At 49.2% G+C, this 23,838-nt stretch overlaps 2 protein-coding genes across 2 annotated transcripts in view; both read right to left on the bottom strand.

Annotated features, from left to right (window-relative positions):
• AUTS2 (activator of transcription and developmental regulator AUTS2) overlaps positions 1–23,838 on the bottom strand; it is a 1,122,443-nt gene that overhangs the window by 126,883 nt on the left and 971,722 nt on the right. The gene's annotated exons all lie outside the window — the stretch shown is intronic.
• The window catches only part of GALNT17 (polypeptide N-acetylgalactosaminyltransferase 17), a 217,753-nt gene that overhangs the window by 64,513 nt on the left and 129,402 nt on the right, over positions 1–23,838 (bottom strand). The window contains exon 6 of the mRNA XM_064677617.1: positions 13,142–13,259. Coding sequence (XP_064533687.1) covers positions 13,142–13,259 — 118 coding nt within the window. The remainder of the gene's footprint in view (positions 1–13,141; positions 13,260–23,838) is intronic.

Genomic DNA, 23,838 nt, shown 5'->3' with positions numbered 1-23,838 from the left:
TATGATTCTATGATATATTTAGTCCCACTGTGAATTTATACCCGATTGTCTCTCTCAGTTTAACTCTGTTGCTTTGACAGAATTAAATACCCTCTACAGAAAGAATCTTGGGTTCTTGGTGCCTGAGGCACATCCAGACAGTCATCTCCTCCTTGGGATTGCACAGGAATTCTTCCTTATCAGCTGCATCATTTGCAGAGGTTTCTGCAGCCCTGGGAAATTCTGATGCCCTTCATGGCCTGAATCCTGAACTTCCAGGCATAGATTTTAAGGAACTGCAGTGAGCACAAAGCAATATTTCTCAAGTAAAACCACAAAACCAGGTGATCTTGGCTTGATTGATGCCACTTCATTTGCATATGCCCACTAGCAGCACTTTGGTTAATTAATACATATTTTGTGCCTGTAGGTGAATATGAAATAAAGGGTTTGGTACTGAAACTTCAGGGATAAATTTATGCACTGAACAGGTTCACTCACTTCCTGCTGCATTCTCCCACTATTTTCTGTGCAAATAAGACATAATAACTCTCTAGAAGGTGGTGACACATGACAAAACTCAAGAAGGATGCACTTGTATTTTAAAGCTGGATGAGTTAATTAGCTCATAAAATGGAAGCACCGTTTGGAGGGGGCAAGGATGAGGAACAACCCCTTCTCCTAGAGAAAAATTCAGTCCTGAAAATATTAACCCTTATGGCTCAAGTTCAGCTCCAGAGGCCTCGATCCAGGAATGCACTTAAGGACTCACATTTAAGCAGGTGAAATAGTGTCACAGAAATCAAGAGGGTGGCCCAGGTGCTTCAAAGTTAAGTGCTCTGCTGGATCCTGGCCTGGCTACTCAGAGGTGGAATTGCATTTTATTTTCTGAGCAGGGAGAGCCAGGATGGTGAAAATGCTGCTGAAATCTCGAGTGAGGAGAGAAAACTAATGTATACTTCAGTTCCATGGTGTCTAAAAGCTCAGTGGCTGAGTTCTTAGGCAAAGCCAAGGAGGTTTGGGTCGAGCACCTCAATTTTGATAGGATTTGAGGAAGGATGTGGCTGGTGGCTGAACAGCAGCAGGAGGAGGCAGCCCAGGGTGTGGAGGTAAAGCAGCATTTTCCTTTGCTGAGGGACTCCTGGAAAAAGCCTGAAGTGAAGGAGAGGAATGAGAACTGTGTGTAGAGTTCCTGGGGTCAACCACCTCTTATTCACAGCTGTTAGATCATCCATGAGGCAACAGTCTGGCTGGGAATAATAAATGTACCACAGGGAAAGGTCACGGTGGGAGGGTGTTCCACTCCAGGGAGCTCCAGCTGGGAATGCTGCCCCACAGAGCCTCCATGGAGGATCACAAGGGTTGTGATCCACCAGACTGAGGGATAAATGCCCAAGGAAACATAAATCCTGTGTAATTGTTTCCTCTGTTCCCTGAATGATGCACAGGGCAAGTCTCAGGTGGTGCCACTTGGAGGGACACCCACTCAACACCAGGCTCCTGCCACTCACAGAAGGGAAGAGATTTTCCAGGGTGGCTGAAGGAGATAAATGATGAGTTCCAACTGCTTTTAGCTGGGAATTTTCACCTTTTTGAGCAATAACTCAACTACTAAAGAAGCTGTGGAAAAGGGAGCCAACTAATTTGAGAAGATCAAACAAGCTGATGCTGCTTCTCACTGCCACAAATCCTGGGAGAGTCCAGAGATGCCAGCACCTCTCCTAAACACAGGACATGCAATTCCCAACCATGCAAGATCTACCTGAATGTGGCAAACCAGGCAAAGAGAACTCAAGCACTCAGGATCCCGATGCCAGGGAGTGATGCCATCCTTCCTGAGGGTGGTACAGGAGCTCTGCACCCAGGGCACGCTGGAAATGGTGACAGCACAGTGCAGGTCATGCTCAGCAACACCACAGGCAAAGGTCAGGAGGGAGCTGACTGGAATACAAACACACTGGGAGGAGTTTTTTGGAGGAACAAAGTCCATCAGACCTGGCTATAAGCTCCCATAAAACACAGTGGACTCAAGTGATCCCATAGACAAGAATATCCGGCTCAGAAGGATTCAGATGTTCCAGGGGGAATTCAAGAGGGTCCTCCAGAAAAGGGCACCTGCAGGAGGGCAGGGCAGAAAGGTGTTCCAGAATGTGGGAGTGAAGCTGCCCCACTGCAGAGCTGGGACAGGATTTGGTCACAAATATTCTTATTGCTATAATTTTCTGCTGACTCAGCAGGGCTGGGATGGTTCTAGGCAGGGAATTGCAGTTGGTCTCTGTTCCTGGCCATCCCCATCCTCCTCGTCCAGGAGGAGTTCAGATGAAAAGGATTCCTCACGGAGACACCAAACACACTGCAAGCTGGTTGGCAACTTTTAACTCCAAGTTTTTTGAAAATCACAGGAGTGTCATGCATTGATTCCATTTCACCAGGAACAATCCTCAGGCCTTAGAGAAACCTGTATCAATGAACAGAGAGACTTATCCCTGGAAAAAACAGCTCCCAGTGAGACAGGGCTGCTCCCAGGCCTGAGTTACTGCCCTGCCTGAGTCCCCAGAGGCCAGAAGAGTGACAAAATCAACTCTGTGGCTCTGGATGAGCATCACAAGTTATTCTGCCCATAAGAAAGGTCAGATGAGAAGAAAAAAAAAAAATCCTCTTGCCTTTGCAGTCCTGACAAACAGGCAGCTTCCCAAAGGCTTTCTGAATGCAATGGGATGAACAAACCCCCCATTCCTCACCTCAGTTTGTCATCAGCCTCATTTCCTGACGTGTAATTCCATGTCACATTTTCTCCTGGCATTTCCCAAGCATGTTTGTTTTTTTTTTTTTTTTGTGAGAAGACAAAGTTCAGTTTTGCTTGGAGTTGGATTTTAGGAAAACACAAGCCTGTGGGTTTTTTTTAGTTTATAGGGTAATTTATATCCCAGACACTGCAGCACATGCACAGAGCAAATGTGCTGAGCTCACCTTGAACAGTGAAGAGGGAAAGGAGGTCTCAGAGTGATTGTTTCAGACCCCCAGAAATACTTCAGAGGACACTTGTCCTCCAGGGAGTGAGGCCATAAAACCAGCTTTCAGGGGGCCTCACTTTGCTGCACCTCAGCAATTCCTGCCCAAATTGCAGCCTCCAGGCACTGAGGGAGCCAGGATTGCTCCAGCTCATGCATCATCCCCACCTTAATGACATCTCAGTGCTGGCAATGTGACCATGGCCCAGGGATGGGCAGGGATGGCCCAGGGCCCAGGGGCCTCATAAAGAATGCAGGGGAATATGGGATTTAAGTGATTTATTTCCCTGCAAGACCAGGGAGGGGGAGAGCCTGGCTGTGCCAAGCCTGCTGGAATTCCCCATGGCAACTCCTACTGCTCCTTTTGAGTCCTCCCCACAGCAGGAAGGACTGGCTGGAGGCAGGATATGGGGGCACTGGAGGTATCCCTGGAGTGGGAGATGAAAGGATGCCTGAGTATTCCACCCAGGACTGCCACAGAGCCTCTTCTCCCTGGAAACTACTGACAGCAGGACAGGAGGCCTCAAGCTGTGCCAGGGGAGGGTCAGGTTGGACATCAGGAGGAATTTCTCCATGGAAAGGGTGGTCAGGCACTGGAAGGGGCTGCCCAGGGAGGGGTGGAGTCCCCATCCCTGGAGGTGTCCAAGGAAGGACTGGAGGTGGCACTCAGTGCTCTGGGCTGGGGGACAAAGGGGGCACAGGTTGGACTCTGATCTTGGAAGTCTCTTCCAACCTCAATGATTCTGTGATCACCAAAATCTGCCTTGCAAACACCTGCACAAATCAGATTCACAGAAACTTGGCAGAGTTTGTTTTATTTATGATCCTCACCGGGGATTTTAGAAAATGGAGCCTGAATCCCTCAGGAGGTCCTGCCAAGCTCAGCTTTGGTTTAACCAGAACAGGCCATGCACTGGCAGCTGGGCCATGTCTTATTCCTACAGCCAGAACATCAAGCATGGATGGGGAGGCCCCAACCCCACAGCTGGGGGGGCTCAGGAGTTCCCACTTCAAACATTGAGGGACCATGGCCAGGGACAGATGAGCCCCTGAGCAGGAAAGGGGGAAATGCAGCCTCAGGTGCCTCCTCTGGCAGAGGGCGGGAGGTTTCTCCACAGAGGATGGAGAGCTGGAGCTCAGGGGAAGTTCAAGGAATGGATGTCATGCCCAAGAAATACATAAAAACTCAACCTGTCCTGGGGACACTGGAGGTGCCTTTGGTGTCCCCAGCCTGGAGGGGGGCAGGGCTGGGAGCTTGAGGAGCCCCTGGAGCAACCTCAGTGGACAGGGACAGTGGGGTCCACATCCCATAGCAGGGGAAATCCAAACCTCCCCAAAATTTAGTGGAAAGAGGCCCAGGGGATCAGTTCTGTTCAGGAGGAGCAGCAGAGTCAGACAGGGGATGACCTCCTGAGGGATTCAGGCTCCATTTTCTAAAATCCACTGGTGAAGATCATAAATAAAACAAACTTTGCCAAGTCTCTACAAACCTGCACAGCCACCTGTCCTTGCTCTCCACAGCCCCTTTAGCCACAGAGATGCTGTGCCTGCTTCCACATCTGGCTTTCTGCCCCCAGCCCAAGCCCAGGCTGGACTCTGACCATGGGCCAGAGTCTTAAACCAAGCCCTGACAGGTCCCAAGCCCTGCTTGCCAGAGAAAATTCTGGGAAAATCAGTAAAAACCTGACACCTGCCAGAGTTTCAAGTGGAGACAAGGCATGGCTGAGTCCTCCCAGGGATTTCTTCATCCACCAGGGAATCTCAGCCTTATTGCACGGGAGGAGCCATCGTGTTTCCCAACAAAGATGATCAGGGATAAAAAATCAACTTGTCAGTGAAAACAGTGGGATTAACTGGGGTGAAAATAGTGCCTTCCCCCTCCTCTACCTGTCCCATCTGTCAGAGGATAACAGGGATGACAAACCATTTGCCACCAAGAGGAAAACGAGCTGGGAGCTGCCATCCCCTTCCCAAGGAGGAACAGCTACAACCCCCAGCCCTGAGCTCTCCAGCCCCCAGTGCAGAGCTTACAGCCTGCTTAGAAATAATCAAAATACAGCTCCCTTTCCATGGAGAAGGTTGTGATGAAAAGCATTTTACCAGTTTGGAAAACTGGACCCGAGCACCTTCGAGCACCTCCCGTAAATCCTGAGCTGGCAGCTAAACTGCCAAACACGGGCTCTGAGTCCACACTTGTGCTGATTCCTGCTCTTAAAATAAATGCAGGCAGTGATTGGGTATTGTTCAGTGGTGGAAATGTTGCTTCCAGCCACGCCACAGTCACTCTGAAGAGCAAAATCTCCTCTACCAGGGATCCAGGTACAAATGAACACACTGGGGCTGCTCACAGAGGTATTCCTGGTGTATCACAGTTTCTGAGACCTTTTCTAAGGTCAGTCCTACTCTGCCTCTTATTTTCTTCCAAGTTAACTTGATTTTTATTTGGAAACATCCTTAAGCCTCAATTTTTATGTGGTTTTTGGTGCCTGACTGATAAAATACTTGTTAAAAATTGGTGTTGAGTTTGTATCGTTGGCAAGTTTGCGTTGTGGGATTTTTGTTTGTTTTGGTATCTTTTCATGGGGTTTTTCTGATGTTTGCTGAACAGCAGGAGTGTCTGGGGTCCTGGCAAACCATCAGCAGGTCTGTGAGAGGGCATCAAATCCCTCTCCTCCGTGCTAGGGAGGCTCTTTGTGCCTGAAGATGGAGGAGGGAGAGGTGATCCATCCCCACAGAGCTTCACCCTGCACATCAGGCTTCAGAGAAGGCTCCAGGGAGAGCTCAGAGCCCCTTCCAGTGATTGAAGGGGCTCCCAGAGAGCTGGAGAGGGACTTGGGACAAGGGCCTGGACAAAGGGGAATGGCTTCCCACTGCCAGAGGGCAGGGTTAGATGGGATATTGGGAAGGAATTGTTCCCTGGGAGGGTGGGGAGGCCCTGGCACAGGTTGCCCAGAGAAGCTGTGGCTGCCCCTGGATCCCTAGAAGTGTCCAAGGCCAGACTGGATGGGGCTTGGAGCAACCTGGGCTAGTGGGAGGTGTCCCTGCCCATGGCAGGGGGTGGAACTGCATCATCCTTAAGGTCCCTTCCAATCCAAGCCATTCTGGGATTCCCCTCCTCCCCACAGCCCCACCTGAACATCCCCCACCACTGGCACTGCATCCTCTCATCTGACCAATTTGGTGAAGTTAAATTCTCAGTTAAAATCAGTATAAATTCTCAGGAGTGTCTAAACAGTGGATATTTGAATAGTCCCAGATAATTAACTGATTCCTGGGAATTTCACCCCAAAGCCTTCAGCTCCCCAAAGCTGAGCTCTCCTTCCCTGCACCAGATGTGCCAACACCTCCTGCAACCAACCACAGAATAAAGCTTGAGAGGCATCTGTTTGTGCTTCCCAAAGTCCTTCCTTCCCAAATTCAGGCTGATTTGTTCCCACACTTCCCAAAAAACCTTGCAGCATGTGTAATTCCATGACTAATTCAGTGCACAAACCGAGGTGCAGACGGGGAAAAAAGCCCCCAAGGAACCGGAGTCATCCCTAACTCCTGCACCTCAGCAAACCCTCAAAGCCTAATAAAGCCTCATGAATAAATTACATGCTTTTCAGCTCCCTGATTTTCAAAGTGATAAAAAGATGTAACAATGCAGCATCAAGAGATTCCTGGATCCCACCACGCTCCGCATCCCAAACCCTGGGCGTGCGTCACGGGAGAGGTGACAGTCACACCAGGCACTGATGGACAGGGTGCTTAAAAAGGCATTGCAGGGGCTGCCTGCTGTCAGCTGGTTCTGTCTGCACCCAGCTTTAATATGTTAATCAGAGGAGCAGGGAGGAGACAGACAGAGAGAGGCATTTGAAGAAGATCAAACACAAACCCTCGGCAAACCCCATCTCTGTTAACACGTGGCAGAGGCAGGACGTGACTCCTGCTTTGAGATGTCTGTGTTTGGTTGACATTATAAAAATAACTGCAGCCTAACCAGGGCTATTTTTTACGTTCTGATGACAGGCACTATTTAGATATTAGGTCCATGCAGGCACAAACCCAGTCAGGACTGGGACTGGTGTGCTCCCCTTCACGCTCACGTCCATCACTCTCCGTGACAGGCACAAGGTCATGGAAAGCCACAGGCATCCACATGGCAGTCCATGTTCCCAGGCAGGCTGGGAAGGCCAGGCTGGGCTAGTGGTGTATTTATTTTTACAAAAACAGAGAATAAAAACTCACAGTATCTTTCTCAGGACTGGCAGCCCTGCCACCCTTCCTCAGCTCCCACCCACGGGGGATCCTCTGCCTCCCATGGGATACAGGCTGCCCATCCCTCACCTCACACCCACAGAGCCACAGATGCTGAAAGAGAACCCCCCTCACTGTTTGCTCCTTAACAAAAAGACAAAACCATAATTTTACAGAAAATGAATGCAGGAAGAGAAGGATTTCACTTTCTGAATGCAGAAAGAGTCAAGCTCCTGTGTGGAATTTAAATATATCTATTTGATGGCTTTCCTTTTCTTTTTTTTTTTTGCCTGACCCTCTCAACGTTTCAGCCTGTGAATGATCACACTCATATAAACAAAACAGGCTCCTTCATGGCTGGAACACAGGCAGGAGATTTGTCCCATTGAAGTGCCATTTCATCTCTTTTAAGGGTTTCTGGAAGAGTGAAGAGTACAGAGACATGGCACTCTGAGAAAGGATCCATGTCCCTGCCAGTGCAGTGGGGTTAATTTTGTGCCTAAAGTGCTGTAGGGTGAGACTGATTATTAAAGAAATCCCCTCTAACAATGATATGCCCTTGTTGTACCCATTTATTTTCCAAGCACCCCTGCTGGGAGGAAAGGCTGAGAGGATTGGGATTGTTCAGCCTGGAGAAGAGAAGCTCTGGGGTGACCTGATTTTTTGCCTTCCAGGACCTGAAGGAACTACAAGGGAGATGGGGAGAAACTACTTACAAGGCCCTGGAGTGGCAGGAGAGGGAGGAATGGCTTCAGACTGCCAGAGGGCAGGGTTAGATGGGATATTGGGAAGGAATTGTTGGCTGGGAGGGTGGGGAGGCCCTGGCACAGGTTGCCCAGAGAAGCTGTGGCTGCCCCATCCCTGGGAATGTCCAAGGCCAGGTTGGAGCAACCTGGGCTAGTGGAAGGTGTCTCTGCCCATGGCAGGGGGTGGAACTGGGTGATTTTTAAGGTCTCCTCCAACCCAAACCATTCTGGCATTCTATGATTCCACAGAGCCATGCACAGGGAGGCCACTCCATGTTCTCCAGGCACATCCACTGCCTTGGCAGCACCAGCAATCCAGCCCGTTGGATCCAGAGGACAAATTTAAGGTAAAAAAAGTCTGGGATATTAAGAGGACGTGCCAAGCTTTTCTTCTGGAAATAGTTTTAAAAGATCCATCCCAAAATTCAGGCAATTTAACACTGGCAGTAAAAAGCAGCTCGAGCCAGTCATTGAACCTCAAAGGGATCCCTGAGTTGTGCTCATCTTAATGAATCCAGGAATCGATTCCTACTGCACAAATAAGGTGTGGGATGGATCAGCTAATAAGCATTTTCAGTTAATTGCTTTCTTCAAGTGACAATTTGTACAAATGATACCATCAAAGTAGTAATAATATCCCTATTGATTAAATTAATCTCGGAAAGACAACTCAAATAAGTTTAATTAGCAATGCATGACACAAGCACAAAATACTCTGAAAACAACCTTGTAGCCCATCCCAGAGTTTGAAATCATGGCAACAGCCATGCCACAGGCTTTTGCATCTTTATTCAAATAGACACCAGCAATTTTATGGACCATCTTTAGGGAATGGCTGTGACTAACCATGAAAACCCATTAAGGCTCCCCGTAGAGAAAAAGCGAGACACGGAGCAACTGCAGCCTCCCCACTTAGTCACACACTCACTAAAAACCTGGGCCACAAACAGCTTTAAAATAAATGAAACCTTTTCAGCAGCAGGAGCTGAGATGGTCAGTGAAGTCTCTGTCCCAAAATACCCACACGGAGCTGGTGGGCACCCACAGCACAGGCAACACTTTCAAGCCACAAAAGCTGGGCACCAGGTTTGTCAAATCAGAGCAGAAACTCCTTCCACACAGCAAAGGGTTAAAAGAGTTGGCCCAAGGCTTGGTCAGAGGGAGCAGGTTGTTCTTTCTGGGACCCAGAGTGGGAGCTGGGGATGGGGAAGGGGCCACAGCACCCACAGCACTCACAGCACAGCACCCACAGCACCCACAGCACCCACAGCACCCACAGCACTCACAGTACAGCACCCACAGCACTCACAGTACAGCACCCACAGCACCCACAGCACCCACAGCACCCACAGCACCCACAGCACTCACAGCACCCACAGCACTCACAGCACCCACAGCACCCACAGCACCCACAGCACCCACAGCACTCACCCACAGCACCCACAGCACCCACAGCACCCACAGCACCCACAGCACTCACAGCACAGCACCCACAGCACTCACAGCACTCACTCACAGCACTCACTCACAGCACCCACAGCACCCACAGCACAACACCCACAGCACCCACAGCACTCACAGCACCCACAGCACCCACAGCACCCACAGCACCCACAGCACTCACATCCTGCCCAGGATGGGCAGTGGGAGCCTGCAGCAATAGAATCACACAGTCCCAGAATGGTTTGGGTTGGAAGGGACCTCAGAGACCATCTCATCCCACCCCTGCCACAGGCAGGGACACCTCCCACTAGCCCAGGTTGCTCTAAGCCCTGTCCAACCTGGCCTTGGACACTTCCAGGGATCCAGGGGCAGCCACAGCTTCTCTGGGCAACCTGTGCCAGGGCCTCCCCACCCTCACAGCCAACAATTCCTTTCCAATATCCCATCTATCCCTGCCCTCTGGCAGTGGGAAGCCATTCCCCCTTGTCCTGTCCCTCCATCCCTTGTCTCAAGTCCCTCTCCAGCTCTCTGGAGCCCCTTTAGGCCCTGGAAGGAGCTCTAAGGTCTCTCCAGAGCCTTCTCTTCTCTGGGTGAGCACTCCCAGCTCTCCCAGCCTGTCCCAGAGCAGAGGGGCTCTCCCTGTTCCAGTGTGGAAATTGAAAACCAGGCATGAGATGCCTCCAAACCTGGGCTCCAGCAGCTTCACCAGAATCACCTGCTCACCAGCTCTTCCCCAGACAGTCTTGGGGGGGGTTATTAACACCAGGACAGATCAACCCCTTGCTCCCTGTGGCTGTCAGCACAGCAAGGAAGACCTGGTGCTGTTATGATTTCGTTTCAAGGCACACTTTGTGGGGAGGGAGAAAAAAAGGGCGTTGAAAACCTCTCTGTTGAAACATCAGCCTTCCCTGCTCTGCTTTGCAAGCACTTCTCTGCTCTCTGCCAAGGAAAGAGGAATTAGCTCTGTCTCAGGAAGTGAAGCAGTGGACACTGGGGACCAAGGGAGTGAGTGAATGAGCACAACCTTCTGGAGACACTCCAGGGGCACAAAAGAAGATCCAATAAGCTGGAGAACAGCACGTTCCTGTGTCAGGGCCAAAGCCACCCCGCCAGCAGAACAGGGTTGTGCCTGGGGCAGCAACATGTTTAATGGTTTTAGTATTATTCTCTGAGCAGTCCCAGGATGCTCCCAGCACGTGCAGGAGAGCAGAGCCACCCTGGGAATGGGACTAACAGTTTGTTACCGGTTTTTCAAGTGGCTCCTGCAGGAACTTTCTCATTTTGCTCGCTGAATTCAGCAGCTGAAAGAAACATATGGCCCATATATTTCACCACAATAGGTCCAGGACAGCTGATTTTACAGTATTTGTGGATTCACTTAGGTTGGAAAAGCCCTCTGAGACCATTGAGTTCAACTGTTCCCCCAGCACTGCCAAGGCCACCACTGACCCATGTCCCCAAGTGCCACATCCACACATCTGTTAAAACCCTCCAGGGATGTTGATTCCTTCACCTTGAAGCACATCAACAAAACAAGATTCTTGGACAATATATGGCCCTGGCCATTCCAGGTTAGTCCAGCCCAACCCTCTCAACCATTTATTTCATTTTGTTATTCAGATTATTTGTATTTAATTTACCACAACAGAGTTAAACTTGTGCTTTTGCCTGAAACACTGTCATTTTTCCATGTCCTCCTCGTCACCTCAATGGGTTTATTATCTCATTTTTGATGAGATGGGACAGTTTCCTCCATAAAATGTTTAAAAAGGCTCAAATGATTCTCAGAATGATGATGGTATTTGCACCATCATCAAAACAGCAAAGAAATCCTTTCTGCCTTTATTTTCATCCAGGAATCACTGAACCAACTGAGGAGCCACCAAATTACTCTTCTGACTCCAGACAGGCACTTATCAGGTGCAATAGCAAAAGACCCACAAAAAGCCTTACTAATTCTCTTTTCCTTGAAACTCTTTATAACTGGAATCTTACTGGGAAGTGAAACTCAGACACCTGGCAACCACCATCCCCAGGACCTCCCCAGGAGCCTCCTGACCTGCACACAGTGGCCAACGTGTATCTGACGTGTTTCTAAGACCTTTTCCAAGGTCACTCCTACTCTGCCTCTTACTTTCTTCCCAGTTAACTTGATTTTTATCTGGAGATATCCTTAAGCCTCAATTTTTATGTGGGTTTTGGTGCCTAACTGGAACAATACTGGCCAGTGTTTATCTGGCCAAGGTGTATCTGGGACCAATGGGTCATGAGCTGTTGGCCACTAATAAGACACTTGCAGAGAGGCTGATTTTTGGAGCTCAAGAATCTTCAAAAATCTACTTTCTATGTAGCCTTACAAGGTAGATTTCTAAGGACTTGGGCTCTCAAAATCACCAATGACTTTAAAACCTTGTCCAGAACACGCAGCACGTGAATGGGCAAACATATGAGTTAGAAACACAAGCTTAGGAAAGTCACTTGGGGAAGAGAGGGATTATTTGTTCAAAAGGATGCTTTTTAGATATTTCTAAAAAATTCAGCATGTGAAAAAGAAGAGGACATATGCTCATCACTTGTCTCTGAGACATCCATCTGATTGTTCCTGTTGAGAAGCCAAACTTCAACGAAATGCCCCCAAACCCAGCAGATGGGCTGAATTACTAATTGTGAGAAGACTCACTCCACAGTGAGACTGAAAAATCCCACAAACAAATAAGGAGAGCCACCAGAAGAGCTTGGTTTGGGATCTCTCCAGACCCACGATGATGAGCAGTAATTACTTCACATGTAGAGAAGCTCTGTGGCACATTTAAAGCCTTTCATTTCCATTCCCTTGTTTAAGTGAGATTATTGCTCCCTGTAGCCGACTAACAATAGATTTCTTAAGTTTCCCCTGACTTGCCAGCAAAGCAAATATCCTCTGGTAAATCTATGAGCTTGAACAATGATTTTTCATTTTTACAACAGCACAATCAATGCAATTTTCCAGGTATAACTCTCCAGCCTCCCCCTATCAGCTCGTTAACGTACGAGTGCCGCACTCCAAACCGTGCCTGGAAAAATCTCCACAGATTCTGCCAGCCCAGGTTGCTTCTGAACACTGAATTCATTGCTTATGAATCACTTCAGTGTGTGCAAACACTTGAATCACTAAGCCATATCTAATATTGTACATAGTAATCAAGTGATGCTGTCACAGTGGAGTCTGGAAGGATGCTCTGAGGCAGCCCTGCAATTGGGGGGTTTCACTGGGAAAAGCAGGTTTTGTCTGTTTGTGAACGTGTTTTATGTGCAGATGTAAATGCCTGGAAAGTATTTTTGGGCTTTGTGTCTTCTTGAGATACTCACAAGAGTCCCATCAACCCCCCCAAGACTGTGAAACCACAAAAGTGGCCCTGTATTCTTCCTGGTATTTAAGATACCTGTAACTTTACAGCCACTGTGACAACATGACCAGGGTCACTTTAAGCTGGAAATGCCATTTCATCTCAGCAGCTTTTTGGCTCAGGTCAGACAGATAAGAATCCAAGGAAAGAAACTCCTCTCACCCCTAAATCCAAGTCATTTTCCCCCTTAAACTGAAATTAAAATGCTATAAATATCCCATCCCTGCTCAGTCCCCCCGAAGCCTTCCAATAACTGCTCATGCCAACTTGTTAAAGTGTCACTTTGGGTTCCTTAAATCCTGCTGGGTGCAATTTCTCTTGCAAGTGTGTCACCAACCTTGATGCCCAGCTCGATGTTCTCCCCTCCGTACACGTCCATGCCGGGGTCCAGGAGCCCGATCTCCCCGAAGAACTTCCTGTTCACCACGAAGGAGCAGCCGATCATGGCCGGGGTCCTGCACGGAGAGAGACCCACGGGAAGGCACAGTGAGTGACATTCTCCAATGTTTTAATGGGCTGAGGGATAATTTCTGCAAAGCTCCTGTTGGCTTCAGATGTTTCCTGCCACTGGTTATCCCGGAGAAATCGCGGCAAGGAGTGAGCTCAGAATCCCAGAATGTGCTGAGCTGGGAGGGACCCCCAAGGATCATCAGTCCAACCCTCAGCCCTGCACAGGCCCAGCCCCAAGAGTCACCCCCTGTGCCCCAGAGGATCAGCCAAACCCTCCCTGAGCTCTGGCAGCCTTGGGGCTGTGCCCACTGCCCTGGGGAGCCTGGGCAGTGCCCAACCAGCCTCTGGGGGAAGAACCTTTGCCTGAGATCCAACCTGAGCCTGCCCTGACACAGCTCCAGCCATTCCCTGGCTGCTGTCCCTGGTCCCCCCAGAGCAGAGCTCAGTCCCTGCCCCTCCTCTGCCCCTGCCCAGGAAGGTGGAACTGCACTGAGGTCTCCCCTCAGTCTCCTCTGCTCCAGCTGAACACACCAAGTGCCCTCAGTGTCCTCACACACCTTCAAATCAAGGCCCTTCCCCATCCTCGTGCCCTCCTTTGGACACTCTCTGATGGTTCAATCCCTTCCCTACATTGTGTCCTCCCCAAACTGCCCCAATGTTGCAGGTGAGGCCACCCCAGGGCAGAGCAGAGCAGGACAATCCCCTCCCTGGTGCCCCCAGTACCTTTGAAAAGGTTATTTTACCACTGCAATGACATGATCCCAAATTCAAGTTCATGTCACTCCGAACAGGCTGGAGAAAGAGACACCCTGGGGTTAAATTACAGAGAAGCTCTGCTGGAAACACCTTGTGGTGTCCATGAGCAAGGGCACAACTCTTTTGGGTTTCCAGTGCCCACAGCCCCAAGGCTGCCAGAGCTCAGGGAGGGTTTGGCTGATCCTCTGGGGCACAGGGGGTGACTCTTGGGGCTGGGCCTGTGCAGGGCTGAGGGTTGGACTGATGATCCTTGGGGGTCCCTCCCAGCTCAGCACGTTCTGGGATTCTGTGATAAGTGAAGGAAATGTAAAAATGACATTTCCTTTCTCTTACCTCTAGCCTGTCTAGTAACAGAGTAGACTTCAGGACAGACAGCAGTTTTTATGGAATCCTGTGAAAGAGGGTTTCCCATTTGGATCTTTATAATACATCACAGAGGAGCCATCACCAAGAGCAACGAGGTCACTGCAAATCCCTTAAAAACTCAAGACAACTGTTTGCAGAACCATCAGCTGGGTCACTTGCCCAGTACCAGCAGGGCTCTGGGTTAGAGATGTCACATCCATCCTGCAAAACCTCAAAAAAACCTGAGAGTGCTCAGCTCCACGCTGCAAGAGCAGCTCGGGGTCTGGTCAGGGAAATAACAGAGAAAAATGAGAGTGGTACCACACTGACATCAATGAATAGCACAAAGAGCGAGGAAAAATGCAGTGTCAGGGGTTAATTTCTCATAACTGTGCAAGTTAAGGATGTAATAGATGGTTGTGTTTACAAGGACCCTGGCTGTGTCCCTCCCTCATTACTTGCAAAACACTGGCCCAGTTCTCCAGCTCACCCAGCTGCCCTGAGCTCAGGATGCTGTTCTGAGTCACACACACCGAGATCACATTTCAGGGTATTTTTTGAGTGGTTAAACACTCCTGACCCTCTCCATAAAATCCCATTTTTCCACAGAGCATGGCACTGAACAAACCATCTCGTTCCGCTCTGGTAGCTCGGGGACACACTCTGTGTTACGGTGTGAGGAAAGTTTACCCCCTGGGATATTTTCTGTGCTAAATTAGAAATATAAAAGGCTTTCTCCCATTTAACTGCTTGCTTTTGAATCCATGCTGCAAAGAAAAAAGCCGAGGATCCCCTCAGATCAGCAGGGGGGTGACAAGGAATGAATTGGATGGAGCTAAGCCGTGCCAAGGTGCTGCTTTTTTGGGGAGCTGTGGGACCCCCTGCCCACCCTGAGCTCAGAGCTTGGAGCAGGGGGGATGGCCACCACCCTTGCAGGACCTTGTGCTGCCCAGGGAAGACTCACAGGGTGGGACTCATGTCCCTGGGAATCTCACACCACTCACAAATGCCTGTTCTCCAGGGGGATGTTGGTCTTGAGGTAGAAACGGGGCAACAGGATCATGTATTTTAACAGCAGCCCCCAAAATCCTGGCTCAAAACCCACTCCATGGCTTGTCCATGCACAATTAAGTCTAAACTAAGTTTTGACTTGCAGAGCTAGAAAACATCCCTGAAAATACCCAGACCTGGCTTACAGAAAACAAGGCCCAGGCCCAGGCTCAGCCTCTCCATCCACACCACACAAAGTGCCCAAATCTGCCAGAGGAGCATTTGGGGTCCCCAAGGCACCCCAGGGCTCAGTAACCTCATGGCAGAGGCCAAATTCATCTTGGTGAAACCCCTGAGCTCCTTGGACAAAAGGTTCTGGCCACTTTATTATTATTTAGAGACATTTTAATACTTTGAATAGACTGGTAGAAGAGCTGCCATATTAAATTAGTTGGAATTGGAATCCATCAAAGGGGTTTTTTTTTCAATAGATTCCTTCCCCAACAGCAGGCTCAGCCTTCCTTCCACTAAGCAGGATAATGTTTCATGGTTTGCTGCCACTCTAGTACTTAAAATTTCAATTCTATTGCTTTATTTGTAGCAAGTTAACTGCCATTAGCAGAAACAATTCTTTCTGAAATGATAACCACGTTACAGATGCCAAATCTAATAGCTCCATTACCCCAGATTACCTCCTGGAAATAAATAGAAGGGTAAATTGCTCTGGTTTTATACAGAGTATGAACAACCCAGTTCATCTCCTCCACTGGGAATAGGTGTGGTGGAACATGGGAATCTCTGACTTCTCCAGTCAAAACCTGTTAGGCCTGTTTAAAGCACTCAGAGAACAGTCAAAAGCCAGAAAAAGAATCCAGGTGAAAGTTTCAGACAATAAAACTTCATTTTTGACCCAATAGTGTGGATCATTGGGAACTCACCAGCAGGCAAACAATGTTTTCTGAACTGGAAACGGCTCAAGGGCCAAGAACAGGAGCTGTACCCTGAGAGAGCTGCTTTCATTATTATTTTATAGAATCCCAGAATGGTTTGGGTTGGAAGGGACCTTAAAGCTCATCCCCTTCAACCCTCTGCCATGGGCAGGGACACCTCCCACTAGCCCAGGTTGCTCCAAGCCCTGTCCAACCTGGCCTTGGACACTCCCAGGGATGGGGCAGCCAGAGCTTCTCTGGGTAACCTGTGCCAGGGCCTCCCCACCTGAACAGGGAAGGAACTTCTTCCCAAGACTTTGCAATGTGACTTCAATTTATAGAGCAAAGAGTCAGTGATCCTTCCCTAAACGCTCCTGGAAGCACAGCCCCAAGGCTGCCAGAGCTCAGGGAGGGTTTGGCTGATCCTCTGGGGCACAGGGGGTGACTCCTGGGGCTGGGCCTGTGCAGGGCTGAGGGTTGGACTCCAGGATCCTTGGGGGGTCCCTTCCAGCTCAGCACATTCTGGGATTCTAACTGAGATTTAGCAACTTCACCTTCAATTCTTCCTCTTCTCCATTTTGCTGCACATCCTGTTTCAGCACAGGACACCACAAAGCTCCCAAGTGGCCCTTGGGTCCCTCAAGCAACACAAATTAAGTGCTTCATTCTTCTTTGCAACAATGCTCCATATTAAATAAATGAGGAATCAAAGAGTGCTCGAGAATTTAACTAAAAACACCATTTGATTTTGTAGTAAATCCTTCAAGTAGGTGGACGTTGACAAGAACAGATTGCTCATCCACAACCAAATAATGGCCTGCAGACAAAGAGCTGATAAAGCCTCTTATTCTTCTGCCCCTTAATTAAAAGCATTAACACAGCTTGTTTTTAAAAATCACACAGCTCAGCTAAATGCATTTTTATTTGTCCCCATAGCTATTCCTCCTTTAATGAGAAAGGAAAAACACAATTTGGCAGGAAGGAAGAGCAGAATTACTGGGTTTGTATCCAGGAGTCCACAGTGTTAGTTCCCCACCATTATTTCAGTTGGTTCCTCTACACAATAACTGATGAAAGGTCAAGAAGAGCAGCTTTTATGAAATATCCTCAGTATGGATCTCTAAATAAAGATGAAGGAGATACAGGGAAAAATGTTTATCCTGGTCTATTAAGTTACTTTAATGGTCTTCCTTTCTTTAGCACACAGTTATCATCTAATGATTAAAAAGTCTCAAGGAGATTGCTTCTTCAATTCAAGGAAATTAATTTTCCCCCACCATTGGATTTGGCTTCCAATTTGATACTAAAGAACAAGTTATGAAATATGTAGGAAAAACGATATTAAAAAAATAATTAGTGGTTTGACTGCAAGGAGGCTGAGAACAGACAGGGTGTCCTGTTCCCACCAAACTGCCGTTGTTTTTAATTAACTTGGGTCACAGAGTTGCTCACCTTCCACATGACAACCCTTTGGGAGACACAGCCCCACATCTGGCACATTTGGGATAGTCCTTTACCTGCCCAGAAAGATGTTCTTTGTCTCTCTCCCAACCTCACAATTCCTAATTTAACATCTTAGAATCCCAGAATGGTTTGGGTTGGAGGGACCTTACAGATCATTCAGTCCCACCCCTGCCCTGGGCAGGGACACCTTCCACTAGCCCAGGTTGCTCCAGCCTGGCCTTGGACACTCCCAGGGATCCAGAGGCAGCCACAGCTTCTCTGGGCAACCTGTGCCAGGGCCTCCCCACCCTCACAGCCAGGAATTCCTTCCCAATATCCAACCTAAATCTCCCCTCTGCCAGTTTGAACCCGTTCTCCTCGTCCTGTCACTCCAGTTCCTGATACAGAATCTCTCTGTGTCCTCCTTGAACCCTCTTTAGATCCTGAAAGGTCCTGTGAGATCTCCACACCATTTTCCCAGCCTGTCCCCACAGGGGAGGTGCTCCAGTCCCCTTATCAAGTCCCTCCTCTGGACTTGCTCCAGGAGTTCCATGTTGGGGGCACCACAACTGTTTGCAGGGCTCCAGGTGGGGTCTGCCCAGAGCAATCTCATTTTCCATGTTGATTTTGAGGGAAAATTTCAGCTAAATTACCAAATTTAGTCAAATTAAGCCTATGGCTTTAATTAGTGGCCTATCAATGATTTCCCTGATGACAACAGGGTAGGGAAGAGAACACCACCTTTATTTTTATGTGATATTCTGTGATAAAATACTTGATTTCCTTTTGGCCATAAGCAAAATTAAGGACCTGTTTGCAAAGAGAAGCAGCTGTCAGCACCATCCCCTCTGTGTTCAGGGGACAGCAAATAAAGCTGGGATGAGTAACACAAATGAGCAGAAATTTAACTGGCATTAAGGACTGACCCCTCTGTCATCAAGTCCCCTCAGTCCCAAGCCTGTGCCCCACTGGCAGCATCAGGAATGCCAGGATGGAGTTCCCCTGCTCCAGCAGCCTCCCTGCCCAGTCCAGCCCACTGCAGAACCACACTGGGCCCGGTCTGACCACGGCAGGACCCTGGGGTGGTGGAGGGGCAGCTGAGGCTCCAGGGCCACCCTGGAGCTGCCACCACCCCCAAGGGGGATCTGTTCCCAGTCAGTCCACAGCAAAGCCACAGAGGAAACCTCTGGTCCCTCAGGTTTTTGAGGCAGAAAAATGGAAGAGGAGGGGAACCAGACAAAAAATTAATTGGAAAGCAACCACCCTGTTTTTCAGGAGGACTTGGCTTAGTGACCATCCACACGCTTGGGAACTGCCTTGTGGAGCCTGAGCTGGCTCCTGGGATCCATGGAGGGGTCAGGCTGTGATGGGAGAGGTCCAGGCATAGCCTGGAGCTGGGAGTGAGTCCATTCTCTGCAGTGAGAGGCCACCAAGGCAGGAGAACTCCCTGCACAGGGGAAATGGGGGGGGCAGGCAGAGCAAACCAAAGACCCAGAGACCAACCTGGCCCTGCCCAACCTGCCATCATCTCCCTCAGCTTTACCTCACCACCTTCCCCTGCCCTCACAAGAGGTTTGGTCACATCCAGAAGGCACCAGCAAGGATGAGGATGAGGCAGAACCCTCCTGCCTGGCCCTGGCCTTCCCAGCCTTCACCCCATGAGCTCATCAACCACGGTCTCACCCCTTCCTTTCCCCCTTCCCAGCTTCTCCCAGTGCCAAGCACACCAGGCAGACACGGCCTGGATGCATCCCATGGAGCAGGGTTTGCTTTAGAAGTGATTCAGGCCATGAATTTGAGAACTTTGCAGCAAGGGAAGTGTCCCAGCACCAGGACAGCACGGGAGGGGGTGCCAGCAGTGCCCCAGGGCAAGAGGGTGATGGCAACAGCCCAAAAACTACTGTCACACACCAAGCACATCTCCAAAGGAGAAACACACCCTGCTCCTGCCTCCTGCAGAGGACATCTCCGTGCAGATGTGGAGTCAGGCTCTGAGCTCCCCCTCACCGCCCCTGTAATGGATTGGGCAGAGAAAGCTGGATGTGTTTCACCAGGATGGAATAAAATTTCCATGAAGGAATGGCATTTCAGGCCCCAGCAGAGTACCTTCCTTCCCATTATCTCCAGGATGGCATCTGCAGTAGTTGTTTCCTCACTAATCCTCCCTTCCCTGCCCCAGTGACCTTGGCTAATTGTCTGTTTCCAATGGGTTTATTTTCCCGCTGTTGCCAAGAACGACAGAACCTGAGAAACAAATTAAAAATGAGAGATACCACATAAAAGAGATGCTAGATTGCATGCCTTTGCTGAATTTATTGGAGATTAACACAACTTCAACTTTTAATGGCAAAGAAGCTGTGAAAATGATGTATTTTTTAAAATAGCTATTCCATCTTCCCATGGCTGTGACCTTGCTCAAGACTGATTTGACTTTGTCGCTGTCGTGTCCCTGCTTGCTCTGGGACTTCAGGCAAAACATTTAACTCCTTTGTGCCTCTGTTTCCTCTTCTGGCAGGCGAGTATAAATACCTGGATGCTCAGAGAAAAAGCATTTATAAATTGCTTTAGTGATTTCCCCACAGAGCTGCTCAATTAACTACTGATGTTGTTATGGACCCCTCCAATTTCAGTTTTCTGTGGTGAGAAAAGCACTGGTAGTTAACAACCTCCAAAGCAAGGAATTGCTGTTTTCCAGCCTTGCTGCCAACCCACAGCAGCAACAAAAGCTGGTGCCCACCCTGTGCTAAGACACGGCGTGGGAACCCACTGCAGATTTCTATTTACACCTCCAAGCTCAGCCGCCGAATTTCCTCTCCAGGATAAAAACTGCTGCTGAGGTTGTTGCCTAAAAACATTTCCCTTCCTTGTTTATTCTAAAAACCAAGCACTGAAGATCACTGAGCACCCATCTCCACCCTCCCATGCACTTTTAGGAGTTTCCATGCAGATCTGTGCTGCTCTAGGCTGCCAAAATGCTCCTGTGCAGGCAGCAATCATCTCCAACTCCATGGATTTCTGATCTGAAGTGAAACTCCAGCCCTAAAGATCCACATTCCATGGAGCAGGGCTTACCCCATCCCCACAGCTGCCTGGAAGCAGAAGACCCTCAACCCATGGGCCAACTGCCCATCCATGTCCCACAACCATCTTGTTGGGACCTCCCAAACCTCGAGAAGCCCTTCCAGAGCAGGAGCTGGGACATGGGAGTGAGCTCAGGGCCAGGAGAACATGCAGAAGGTATTTTGGGCTGTTCTCCATGCCTGACCTGAGCCCTGCCACAGCCCAAGGTGACCTTTGGGGGTCCTGTGCTCCCTGGGCACACAGGGAGCAGTGCTGGGTCACGGATTTGAGGGGTGCAGCTCTGAGTGTCAGAGCACAAACCCTGAACGAGTCACCTTGGAGACTGTAAATTTGATAATTACTCTTCAAATGGGGACTGTTCAGGAATGGTTTTGAGGAAATAGTTGCAATTACAGTGTTTTCCCTTGGGATGTACTTAAAAGATGGCTCTTGATTTGAGCTCATTTCCAGGCAGTTGCAGAGCTGTTGCTGGAGGCAGGGCAGGGACTCAGGGGGATACCCCATCTGTGCCACATGGGGGGACCCCTCAGGCCCACCCAGGTACCTCCTCAGAGCACAAGGGACTGAGGATCCTTCCCACAACCACTGCAGCACATCTGCAAACATCTGTGTGCTGGGGGCGTGACCCTTAATGGGTCCCATTTATTCACACAGGCAGAACTGGGGGAAATAACAGCGATCATTCCCAGTGATTTATTAGGGACAGTCCTACAGGAGAGGCAACACAGAGTCTCAGGCTTGGAGCTGAGATAAAGCAGAGCAAGATTTTCATATGAGCCCATAGTGGAAGCCACTGAAAAATGCATAAAAGATGCAAGAAAAACACTTTCCCTGCCTGGAAAGCAAATCAAGAGAAAAAATCAAGAGGTAAAAAAGGGAGCCCAGATTAACATGGATAAAGAGTGAGGAAGGCTCAGTATCTGGTTAACCTGGTTTTACTTTCCCTGTATGACTGGTCCCCTAAAGGTCTGACCCTCAGGGCAGAGCTGGAAATTGCTGTTACATTTTCCCTGCCCAGGAATGATCCAGCCCGAGCACATCTTGTGATCAACCCCAGGGGCTGAGCCCCAGAGCCTGGGCCCCGCTAGGAAAAGAGATTTTCTTCTATCTCCTTAATTAAAACATGTTAACCAACGGGAGACAAAATTCAAGCAACGCTAAGTGATTTGAAATTTTAATCTTGAGCTGGGAGGGGAGTAAATCCAAGTGTCTCCACGTGCTGTGAATCCCTCCACAGGGAAACTGTGCATCCCTCCACAGGAAAACTGTGCATCCCTCCACAGAGAAGCTGTGGATCTATCCATAGGAATGTTGTACATCCCTCCACAGGGAAGCTGTGGATCTATCCATAGGAATGTTGTACATCCCTCCACAGAGAAGCTGTGGATCTATCCATAGGAATGTTGTACATCCCTCCACAGGGAAGCTGTGGATCTATCCATAGGAATGTTGTACATCCCTCCACAGGGAAGCTGTGGATCTATCCATAGGAATGTTGTACATCCCTCCACAGGGAAGCTGTGGATCCATATGCAGGGCAGCCGTGGATCCATCCCCAGGGAAGCTGTGAATCCCTCCCCAGGGAAGCTGCTGTAACAGCACAGGGCAGGTGAGGGGAGCACACACCTTTATTAACCCCCAGTCTCACAGTCTCTGCCCACCATCAACTCTCAGTCACCTCAAGGCCCCTCCTGAACAGCTTATCCAGGGTTTCAATCCCACATGGATTCTCCATTAAACAAGCAGTGCTTGCCTATGCAAATCAGACCTATTTATTCCACACCAGAGATGCACAACTCCTCAGGGCAACTCAGCCACTGGCTTGAGTTTGGCCAGAAGTGGTTTAAAAGCTCGTTTGTGTTAATTGGCAGCGACTGAAATGCAGCTCATTGGGCAGCTCAGAGCACAACGGGAGGTGCCTCCACCAGTCCTCCCAAATCCTTGAATTTAACACATAGCTGGGCAGCCAGCACCCTTAAACCAGCTCTCAGTTCCTCCAGAAGACAACGGGTTTACAGAATCCTGGATTTAAGGATTTGCATTTGCACCACTTCAAACTCCCTGTGACGTGAGAGCAGGTGAATGCTGAGATTCCACCCCTGGGAAGGTGAAACATTTCTTGCCCTTTTATTTCATAGAATGGTTTGGGTTGGAAGGGATCATAAAGATCATCTTGTTTCAACCCCTCTACCCCAAAGCCCTAAAGATGATATGCTAGAGGAACAACACTTATTTCACTACACTTTGGACATGGGCCTGGAGGAATGGTTTCCCACTGCCAGAGAGCAGGGTTAGATGGGATATTGGGAAGAAATTCTTCCCTGGGAGGGTGGGGAGGCCCTGGCCCAGGTTGCCCAGAGAAGCTGGGGCTGCCCCTGGATCCCTGGAAGTGTCCAAGGCCAGGTTGGATGGGGCTTGAAGCAACCTGGGCTAGTGGAAAGGGGTGGAATGAGATGGTCCTTAAGGTCCCTTCCAACCCAAACCATTCCCTGATCTGTGAGTCCTTAACACTTGGCACTTGAAGCCCTGACTTACACCAAAATGTTTGATGGAGGAAAAGGGAAAGAAAACAGGGCCCAAACATTTTTCCTTAGAAATACCTTGGATGGTGACCAGAGTTTGGGAGTCCAGGACTGCACCTGCTCATCTAACCTGGCACCTAACCCTAAACCCACTCCCTCTGCTTTTCAAGTGGGAGCATCCAATTCCTCTTGGACAAAGCAGATATCACTCATGGAAACCCTGCAGGTTTTGGTCCCACCTCTGGGTCTCTGCTGTCTCGGAGGCTTTGGCTCCATGGAGCTGCTCCCCCTCCCCAAGGGCCATTCCCAATGGCTACTGCAGGAATTGCTTCACCAGGAGCACGACCCTTCTCTCCCTCCCAGCAATAACAGCTCTGGAACTGTAACTTCATCTCCTTCCACTGTTGCCAGACTGCTAATTAAATGATAATTACTTTGAGATGTAATATGTATAACTATCAGGCACTTAACGGGAACGTGTTATTTACTTTTCTTTTTTTAACATGAATATATTTTTT

The sequence above is a fragment of the Pseudopipra pipra genome, chromosome 21 (genome assembly GCF_036250125.1).
Source record: "Pseudopipra pipra isolate bDixPip1 chromosome 21, bDixPip1.hap1, whole genome shotgun sequence".
Classification (NCBI taxonomy): Eukaryota; Metazoa; Chordata; class Aves; order Passeriformes; family Pipridae; genus Pseudopipra; species Pseudopipra pipra.
The sequence above is the reverse complement of the archived record's forward strand: the minus strand, read 5'-3'. Positions and strand labels throughout refer to the sequence as shown.